The following is an 11181-nucleotide window of genomic DNA, read 5'->3' as shown; positions in this document are numbered from 1 at the left end:
GTAACTGTTTTCTTTGGTAAAGCATAGGTTTATTATCACTATTATTGCTGCTAAAGGTACTGAATAGATGTAAACATTACTTTTTAGCAAGAGATAGTACGAGTATATCCTACGAAAGTACCAGAAATGTGCAGAAAGTAGCTTTAAATGCATTTTTTAAAGGGAAACTGTATACTGCACAATGGAATTCAACAACAAAAACTCACATCTTTTGAATCATTGCTTCCACCCACAAGGGGCATAACTGATGACAAGTTTCCATACATAGGAAAAATAAACATTTTATGCTGGACAACCGTTTTTATTTATATAATGTGCTCTATATGATTACCATTGCTTTTGAAAACACATATTAATACATATTTTCCACTGTTGATGAACTTGCATTAACACAGTTGAAGTTCTGCTTGTAATGTCGTTGGTGATACGTTCCTGGAGATGATTTATGTCTCGTATCTTCACCTGATACACCATGGCCTTCAAGTGCCCCCAAAGATAGTGTCACACGCATCTTCTAGGGTATCTGAAACAAAAAAAAATACACATTATACATTTTCCTATGTATGGAAACTTATGGCCCACCCTGTAGAGCTGGAAAGCAGATGGGATGAACTGCGGCCATTTCCAGGGTCTTTTCAGGGCCCTCATCCAGGACTGGGGCTGCTGGAGGCGCATAAGTCGCCCCGTTGATTAGCTGCATGATAAGCTGATGTTGTCCCAAACTACAACATATCTGTGCTCCTCTGTGCCATCCATACGGTCTGCCAGGGAAGAATTCCGTCCAAAAAAGCTGTGTTTGTTGCTCAGCTGCAGGGTAGAGGTGGTTCAGGGAGCAGAGCCAGGGTGAGCTGATTGGCACAGCTGCTGTGCATTTGCTAATCAGTCCCTGCCGTCTTTATGCAGTCAAATTCTGGGACTTTGGGCATCATACATCAACCACAGCGGCAAAACACCAGCATGGCAGCCAGTGCCTTATTGTTGTGGAGTTTTATTATTAATGTTGGAGAAATGATGTGCCCTGAAAACCCTGGAAAAGTGCAAGGAGCTGATGTTTGTTACTGTGTGGTAGAGAACAAATAAAAGTGTTCAGAGCCCACTGGAACCAGCAGCATCTGTTGCAGTGAGAACGTGGGCTGCGGTTGGCACGACAAGGATGCCATTATACGTGATGGCAGCCAACGCTGGCCGGGAACATTTACAGCAGCTCTGTGACCAGTGATGTTCCTTGGCCTTCTTCTCGTATCATCAATGAAATAAACTTAAGTGCGACCACAGTGGGGAAAAATGAAAACAATCTGTCAATGTTCTGTCCATTTGGAAGATACTGCTCTACTGTGTGTAGTGTTCTGTCTTTTATTAACATCAAAATACTCAAGTTTCAGGTCTGGGATTCCTCTCAGAGGGCCCTAAAGCTGCTTCATGCACACGTGATGAAGAACACAGGCCAGTGTGAACAGGCTGAGCTGCCAGATGTTCAGAATGATGTTGTCCCTCATGACGCGGCTTTCCATCTCTCACAGGCTAATTGCATTATTTACACGTGGATTCTTGCTGCTCTCCGCCTTCGACACGGCATCTTTGTCTCTCAGTCCGCTAGAAGAAACTAAAATATAAAGATTAGGGATCAATAAAGCATGTCTATTCTATTCTAATTCAGTGTAGTTCATTGGTCGAACATAATTTCATCAGAAGTAGTCTTAACTCAAAACGACTGATGGAAACTGCTGCGTTATTTTTTTATCGCTGAGCCACATTATTTGTTAGTTTATGCTGTATGATTTGTGGCGTCCTGAACCATGCAGAGCCAATGAAAATTTAGTAAGCTTCCTGTGCTCAGGTCTGAAGGCTCATCTCATTTGTCTGCTTTTAGCCTCCTCTGTCCTCATGCCTCTGATCTGGAAATCAATCTCAGTGTGCCGTCTTGAAGGATGTCTCAATTCCTCAAATGCAGCTCAAGGAGAAGGAGGCTGCCAGAGGATGATGAGTGAGGACGCTCAGGTCCTGCTCCATAGGTACTTTGTAGATCTCTTTTCAGCACCTGCAATGTAGAAAATGGACGCTGGAATATACAAACCATGTTGGTAGTAGGACTGACTAGAACTAAGACTCAAGGAGAGGAGTTGAGGGAAGGAATCGAGGATGTACAAATTGGGAAATGAGAAGGAACTTATCATCTTCTTTGGGTGGAAATAGTGGACAGTTTTGAATATCTTGGGATTACACTTGACAATAAATTCGCCAATAAACCATGGACATCCAAAAAAGAAGCCACCAGAGACTCTCAGCCATTCATAAAGTCAAAGGACTTTATGTTGCCTCCATCTCATTCTGTTGCTGGATCAAAGCATCATCCAGTCCATCCTCCTGTACTGCTCCACCTGCTTCTAGAAGAAAGACAGACAGACAGACAGACAGACAGACAGACAGATAGACAGATAGATAGATAGATAGATAGATAGATAGATTTTTTTGTGAATGCTCTTAAAGAAAATATTAGAAGTTTTACTGATATATATGGAATCACTTTAGATATTTTAAAGATTTTTTTGGGAAGATTTTTACTCATTTTTGGAAAATATTTAAAACAATTTTCTTGCCAAATTTGGGGGATTTTTTAAAAAAATAAAACTTTTAAGGGAAACTTAAAGAATTATTGGAATTTTCTTCCTGAAGGTTTTGCAAATTTTCAGAAATTTATGAATTTTTTTGCTGAATTTTTGGATTTTTTTCAGACAAGGAAACCATATTTTTTGGTGCCTGTAAATGAGGACAACAGGAGGGTTAACTAGTGTTAGAGTTCTCTAAGATAAGATATAAGATAAATGGCAGCCATCACTATGCCGCTTGAGCACACCAGCTCACTTGCAACTCTGCTTAACTACTGTAAAACTACCCTATTGGAGTAATTCAGGGATACATGTTCAAACCTGATTCTGAATAAGAATGATGATATAAAAAGCCAGATTGATTCTTTATGTTTTGGTACATATGAAGCCCTTAAAAGTCTGAATCTGTGTTTTTGAGACTTTAGGTCAAGGTTTAAACGTTCGTCCTTGTAGCTTATTTAGCTCAAAATATGTTTTCCACTATATATAAAAAACACCGCAACAAGGTAGCATCTGATGAGGTAAAAAAAAATAAAGTTTTAAAAGAAGTTTCACCCCCTCTGGTGAAATAAAAATCACCAGAAGGGATCTTTGATTGGTGTTTTTAATAATTCTAATTATGTGTTTGTTATGAGCTGGAGCACACTGAGCCTGTGATGATGACTAACTGGTGATGGTTAATTACTCCAGAAAACCAGTTTATTGCTGCTGCTGTTTGGGCAGGTGGACAGTGTAACAGTTACTGAAAATAAATGACATGTGGAGGAACAAACAACTGTTGGAATCAGACGGACTCTGGTGTGGAGAAGATGCCTTTAAAGGACACTTGTAGATTATTATTTATAATCAGTAAAGCTGCATAAATAAGTTGGACTGAACTGCGTGACTGTCTTGGCAGATTCTTCCCTGCATGGAGCGTATTTGCAGTTAAATCATCCTCCACCAGATGGCAGCAAGCCACTGTCACTTCCTGCAGCCACTCCTCCTCCAGCCCAGAATAACAATTAAAGTCTGCAAATACTACACGGACAGATGCGTTCAAAGACCTTCAGATATATGCCAGCATTCACTTGTACAGCTTAATTGTTTCCTGGGAACAGACCAGTTGTCTGTATTGAGTTTTAAAAAAAGACTGACAGGGAGGACACCGCATGACAAACACCACAGATCAGACCAGGTGGAAGCTGTGGAGTTTATTGGTTACTGCGACTATTAAAATGAAATATTCTTTGTTTTGATTAGAAAGCGTCATACAAGCGGGCTAACTGATTAGAACTGTTCTCATTATTGGTCACGGGGAGGGAGATGCTGCCCCCTGCCATCCTGGCACAAATCACTTTCTGAATATATCTGAATATTTTCCAAGAGTTCTAATCCAAAGCAAACACACTCACTGCAGTTGAGGCAATAATTTCATAATATTGTGGTGTTGCACATAAAGAAAAAAAATCTGCAGGAGGAGAAAGAAATGCAGCTCTCATATGATCTGATGAATTTTTAATGCCTGAAAACTATGAAATCCAGCATAAAGTAAAAGCTGCTGCAGAAACATTCCGTCTCCAGCCAGGCGTTTGATTGAAAATTGGTATTCTGTTTGGATATTTTTGCAGCTAAACGTTTGTTCATGTAAAACACACATTCGGAGACAAGAACACGGGGAAGGTTTCCGTGTTTAAGTCTCTCACAACATGCTGTAAACATGTAGGGATGTGCACACAGGAAGCTCCCATTCACATCAGCAGTCATCATTTACAACAGGACGTTTTGGTTTTTTTTTGTTTTTTTTGCACAGTTTGTTGTTCTCTCATCGTTTGTCAAGGTTTTGCAGAATCAGATCAGCTTCTCCTGAAATATTTAATTTGAGATGCAGTGCCTCAGCCTGCTTTTCATTGTAACATTTGCAGAATTATTCAGACCCTGTTGCTTGTTTTTTCTGGGTCGGCTACAGTAGACGGGAGACGTGACTTTATATAACTTTATGTGGAAGAAAGCAGCCTGGGAGAGCCACATTTGCACACTGTGAAGGTTTTTGTTGTTGTTTTCACACCGTTACTGTGTTCTCAACAGTTCTTCACTGTGTAAACTGCATCCAGTATGTTCCTGTTGATTTTCAGTGCTTTATGGAACGTATTACTGTAAATCTGTACGACAAGATCCATCTTCAAATGAAACACTGTCCTTGATTTTTGTTTTCCATCTGTCTGCTGACCCGACTCCTACCTCGTCATTAATATCTGGTGAATGGTAATTCTTCACATTTTCAGATTTATGTTAATATCAGCTTAGAAGAACTCCCAGCGACTCCGACTCTTCTAGAAGATTTCTAAAAAATGACTTACAGCTAACATTTATAATTTACTGCATTTAAGATACTGTTCACCCTGAACTTCACCGTTTTATCATTTTCTCTAACAGACATTATGTTCTGTGATGTTTGGAGACTGAAAATCACTGTATATATATATATATATATATATATATATATATATATATATATATATATATCCCTGTACTGCTCAAAGTGCACAATATATTTGTGCAATTCTGAGATCCTAAGTTGTTGTTATTTTACAACCACAGCTATATAACTTTATTTTATTGTAGTGAACTGCATGTTTTACAGTAGCGTTATAACAGTAAATACAGTAACATTTAAAGAACACTGTAATACTGTATTTCACTTTGGTAAAAATAATCGAGTATTTTTGTACTTAATTTTTCAGTATACAATTAACTACAGTGGTTAGCTTCATGCTAATTTTACTACGCTATAAAATGCATCAGCTGTTGGAAAACTGTTGCCAGTAAGTTACTCTTTCGACTGACAATAAACTAGTGCTGTCAAACGATTACAATTTCTAATCAGATTAATCACAGGGTTGATGTGGATTAATTTAAAATAATTTTAAATAATTTCTAGACCATGACAAGTTGTTTTGATCATAAAGTCCAATATTAGATTGTTCATTCTTCTAATGTCATTTTGTGCCTCATTTTTGTATTTTGTCTTGTTTTTCATCTGAATTTTGTCATTTATCTCGTTTTTGTCGTTTTGTTTCCTTTTTGCCTCACTTGTGTTTTTTGTCTTGCTTTTGTCATTTTGTGTTTTGCTTTATTCGTTGTTCTGTGCATCATTTTCGTCGTTTTGTGTTTTTTTGTCTCGCTTGTGGTTTGTCTGTTTTTAGTCATTTTGTTTCTCGCTTTTGTCATTTTTTGTCTCATTTGTCCATTTTTTTGTTGCTTTGAAACTTTTTTGTCAAATTATTTTGGCTCTTGTTTTTTGTGCCATTTGTCTCATTTTTTGTCGTTTGTGTCTCATTTTTGTAATATTTTGTCTTGTTTTTGTTGCTTCTTGTCTTTTTTTGTCTGACTTTTGTCATTTTGATCATACAGTAAAATACTACATCATTCAGTTCCAAATGACTAAATGTTGTGTTCCTTTGTCGACACTCTGTGATCTGGAAGTTGTAATGTGGAAATGATAAACTGAGGCTGGATGTTGCTGAAATTGAACTTATTTTTCTTAAGAAATTTCAGGTTGATCATGAGTTTTTTGTTTTTTTTTTAAAGGATCATTCCTAAAATGTGAACATTTTTGGACTAAAACAAAGGAAATGTTTAGAGTTGTGGTTACATCACTCACTGTCTTCATATATTATTAACCAGTGTTTTTTATAACTCTCAGCAAACAAGGATTATCAACAACTTGTGCACTTATTCTGTTTGAACTGGAAGAAGTTCTGCTGGGAATTACCTGAGCTTAGTCGAACCAATAAGATTGCGTGACAGTGCAAGTCGTCCTGCATTTGGACTGGTCCCATGAAGCCTCATGCCTCAGTAGGTGTCCCAGTGACAGGGTGCTCCTATAGCACACCTGGATGAGCAGGTGTCCCGTGTATAAGAGCTGACATAGTATCCCAGGGTGATTCGTTAGCTCCCTGCTCCCCACTTCCCCACTTCCCATTCTCCATCACCAGCTGTCTGTCCCATAAAGACCAAAATGCAATAAAAATGAGGTTAAGGTTGTCCAAAAAACTAGAAAGAAGCAGCCTGCACAGAAACGGGACGTCCTCTAAAGGGAATGCAGCTTAATGTTTGCTTAAAAGTGTCTCCAACGCTATAAAAGTGAGAAAATGTCAATCGAGCAGTGTGGATGTGAGGAGCCTTTTAGAAATGTCTCACAGTACTGACAACATGCCGTCTGAACAAAACCCAATCATTTGATCATGTCTATGGTAGAGCTGTCAAAATTAACATGTTAATGTGGATTAATCCATCATCATGACTAATCACATTCTGAATTTAAATAAAAAAGGTAAAGACAGACAATTTAACCGCAAGTTACTTCTTTATTAAGTAACTGTAAAACATGAGACAAACATCAGCCATAAAATTGTTTGGAAATGGAAATCCAATGAACTCTTCAAAAACAGTTGAAAGGCTGTAAAAATCACCAAAGACATGGAACTCCTGAAAGTGGGCAATATGCACAAAACTCTGTTACATTACACAAAACCTTTTCATAGTAAAATGAATCTATATCATAACAGTGTTGGCATTGTGTGCAACAAATACCAAAAATCCAATACTGCCAGACATCATTTTGGTCACAGAGATATCAGACATCTACCTCAGTGTACGCGTTATGCCAAAATATCTGAGTATCCACTGACTTGACTTCAAACAGTAACACAGGAATCATCTTCCCACAACAGTGCAAGGCCTGTAGGTTTAGAGCACTAAAATTCACTATTGCTATAAACAATCTCGTTCAGTGATTTACCATTACCACATTCTTTTTAGAATTTTTTGAACCTGAGCTGTGTCTCCGGTGGTCCGGTGATGTCACTAAATGAAAGGAACCAGAGTCATGATTATCTTGATTGCTGCTATATTCAGTAACTTTCATTGTTGCCTGAAACCGAACCTAAGTGTGTACAACACTGTGCAGGACGAGTGTTTTGCTGCTAACCAGTTCAGTTTGTCATAAGTATCTGACATCATTATGGAAACAATTTCTAACTTTTTTATTTCCATGACAACCACTTTCATTAGCATACTTTTGACAGATGACAGATGCCCGCACAACGCTTTACAAACCTATTTTCAGTTTGAGGCCAAACTGACTTAAATAACTCACTGAATACAGCACTGATCAATCTGATTTTTGCTTGTACAGCCCAAGTTCAAAAATCCACAAGTTATATTTTAAGCTGAACAACATGAACAACAATACTTTCAACACACACACACACCTGTAAAATGTGTAAAAATCCTTTCTAGGCTGTGTCCCAAAGGAAACAGAAGTGGACACTGAAACTCCAACACAGAGTTTACTCCATGGCTAAAAGGTCATTTTTAAGACTCAGCACTCTGGGCCTCAACTTTCTATCCTCCAGACCCATCAAGTCTTTCTGGATAAAGCCAAATGTGTTGGACAACTCTTTTGGGTAACTTAAATGCAGGGCGTAAATCAGTGCAAACAGCATGACATATGCATGAGCCATTATGGGGACATTGATAACTATGTTATCCTCAACCACAACTGTAATCTTCTCTGGGCAGAAGAATGTGACATCTCTTGAATTGGCACCAACAGAGAGGAGTCCAAGAGGTAAGTCATCAATGTCTGGGTCATCAGACTGTTGCTCCACCTAAAAACAGAAAAACAGAACCATTACCTGGTGTTTCAAATGTAAAGTTAAAAAAATGCAATCACTATAACATGGATAGATAGTGATTACTTAGGTCTGACAGGTCTCTTTAGCTGTCCCCGGTGACATATAAGGGGACAGTTAATGTCAAACATAATTAATCACTATCTATGCATGTTATTTCTTTCAGGTGCCAATAAATATTAACCAAAAAATAGAATTGGGGCACATCTTAGGTTTAAACTGTGCTCACAACAATTTGGTTATTTTACATTGCAGTAAAAGTAAAACAGCTCAGATATTTGCAGCCACATATCTTGCACCTTCTATTTAGGATAAATTCACCCTTTCTAACCATGATTTCAAACAGCTTTTTGAAGGTAAGATTTTCTTGCAGCATTCTTGGACAACAAAATCAATCTCTGATGACAACAAGGCAGATTACACTTTTTACACCAGTACTGTCACACATTCTAAACAACAAGCTCACTTACATGCCACATCTTTAGAAAGCCAGAGTCATCTTCATGTAGATAGGCAGGGAGAGCACGGAGGACAGCAGCTCGTCTTACATGGACGTCAACATGTTCCTTAAATGTTAGAACGTATTGTAAATTCACACACACACAATACTATGTATTGTCATATCATATCTTACAGACACAGATCAAATATAAACTATCTCAGATCCACTGCAGTATCTTTCTCAGGCATCAGGAAGTGTAACCCACTGACCTGGAGGTCATAAATCCTGAAGAGCTGACCCAGAACTTCAGACACTTTCCCAGTGCGAGCAGCTTTCTTCCTGAACAAGTTGTGAAGATGGGGAGAATGTCGATCCAACACAGCATAGAAGCGGTTCTTCAGGTTCATGTTTGTAATTCTGTGAAACTCAGCACAGATCTGCAGAGATATAAATCAGTGCTTAAGTCTGTGTTTAAGTCTGTGTTTATCAGCTGTCTGTGGCCCTGTAAGAAAAACAGCTTAACATTTTCAACTATGATTTGATTGATAATATGCAGTTTTCACATGTAAATCTGAGTAAATTTGACCCAGTTATCACTGACACAGATACATAAAGGACATAGTACATGTGCTAAAACAGGTGTACAAAGGAAAATCTATTCATCTGTGACTCTATTTTGAGGGCAGGCCACCGTTCCAGGATCTCAGCAACAGGTAGGTCATCATTGACAACCTCTTTGTGATACTGTGCTGCCATATTCGTATATTTAGCCTACATGTACTCTAAGGTGGATTACGAACATGTCATTAAATCAAATACTGTCAAACACCACAATTCACTCTAGTCTTCCTCTGCGGCATCTTTAAAAGTATCTTCTGCCATTTCTAAACCAGCCACGGTGTTTGGGAAGACACAAATCACACAAATATATTGTTTGTTTTGACCAGGTCGGATCCCTTTACTTCCTTTTTAAAAAAAAATATTGCCAGCAGTTAACGTGCTCTGAAATGACGGTTAGGACGTGGATGACTGAACGAGTTTTTTATTGTTTTCTGAGTGAGTAGTTTAAACAACGTGGTCTCAGTTTGTTCCGATGTATTTTAGCAAATCCAGCTGATGTTCTGCTGCGTGTTGTTCTGATGGGAGGCTGCTGAGGGTCTGAGTGTTTCTGAGAACAAACCCGAGTTAAACCTGAAGTTCTGCTCTGGATCTGTTCCAATGAACACACAAACTAACACACAACACAGCAGTGGACGTGCTTCTATGTTGTGTTTTTTTCTTGGTGAGACAATAAATAGTTTTGTGACTCGTTCTTAACCAGGAAGCCTGTGTTAAGTTGTGACTATCCCCAGTTGACATGGACGTGTTTCCTGAACAATCACCAGGTGTTAAACACCTGACAGAATGACAGTGATCTATATGGATGAAGCAGAATACTTGTCGAGCTGTTCGGTAGCATAATGAGTAAAACGGTGATCTCGTAATTTTATCGCTGGATTACGTGGTTTCGAATCCTCTCACCTACTTGAAAAATACGTGTTTTTTATTTCAGCCCGCACGTTTCTTTTTACTGTCTGTAGATGATATTTACATGGATATAGACTTTATTAAGTAGTGATGCCGACGTTTTTCGGCGAGGTCTAATTTATCTGGTATCTTTATTTCACGTAAATCCAGGTCTGATCGTGACGAATCTGCGGACGAAACATCTGGAGACGGAAACTATCACCAGTTAACCTGATCACCAGTTAAACTGGAACACCGGTCCGGTGCGTCCCGCGCTAATGTGCTATGGATGCTCCGGTGTGTGTGTAGGTGTGTGTGTGTATGCAGACGTCACTACCGAGATATTCCCTGTAAGTGAGCCCCGGAAATCATCAAAGTATTAAAGAACATTCAGCCTCAGTCGAAAAATTAACCACTCTTATTTTTAAAAAAAAAAGAAAAAAGTGTACCTTTAGTACAATCACACTGACTTCTTAAATACAAAACACATTCATAGTTTGGGGTAATAGTTCACTACCATTTATCATTAAATACGTTAGATGCATACATACATGTAGCACTGCAGTGAACTATAACAGTAAATGATCAGCGTTTACTCACCAGATTAGCACAGCCAAAGCAAAAATCAACGTGATGGCGGTCAGTGCAGTCAAGGTGGACGCTGTCTGAGCAGACTCGGAAAGTCTCATGCCACAGCGACATTCACCGCTTTAGCCTTTGCTTCCACTTCAAAAGCTCGTCCCACGCAGTCCCACTATAAATATTCTTGCTGAAACAAATGTCCTTCTTCGATTTTAATGCAGTAACAACACCAGTTAGCCCAGGAGTGGCGATCTTTCCTCCTCCGAAGCGAGCTGAGAAAACATGGCGGACTTCTCTTGCTCGGTCAAGGAGGAGCACGTACTTCCGTCCGTGACGTCACATATGGGATTTACTGTGAAAAGTGAGT

The 11181-nt window shown here is 38.8% G+C and overlaps 1 protein-coding gene across 3 annotated transcripts in view; it reads right to left on the bottom strand.

Annotated features, from left to right (window-relative positions):
• Nucleotides 1-464: 464 nt before the first annotated feature.
• LOC111563870 (carbonic anhydrase-related protein 10-like) overlaps nt 465-11181 on the bottom strand; it is a 202830-nt gene continuing 192113 nt past the window's right edge. For 2 of the 3 annotated variants that reach the window (XM_055005116.1, XM_055005119.1), the window contains exons 9-12: nt 10833-11166; nt 8996-9163; nt 8755-8850; nt 6936-8260 (exon numbers count right to left, since the gene is read on the bottom strand). In XM_055005116.1, coding sequence (XP_054861091.1) covers nt 11048-11166 — 119 coding nt within the window. In that variant the 3' untranslated portion in view covers nt 6936-8260; nt 8755-8850; nt 8996-9163; nt 10833-11047. Of the gene's footprint in view, nt 524-6935; nt 8261-8754; nt 8851-8995; nt 9164-10832; nt 11167-11181 lie in introns of those variants that run through there. The other variant, XM_055005117.1, reaches the window with a different exon arrangement.

Source organism: Amphiprion ocellaris, chromosome 19 (genome assembly GCF_022539595.1).
Source record: "Amphiprion ocellaris isolate individual 3 ecotype Okinawa chromosome 19, ASM2253959v1, whole genome shotgun sequence".
Lineage (NCBI taxonomy): Eukaryota > Metazoa > Chordata > Actinopteri > Pomacentridae > Amphiprion > Amphiprion ocellaris.
This window is presented reverse-complemented; position numbering and strand designations above follow the sequence as displayed.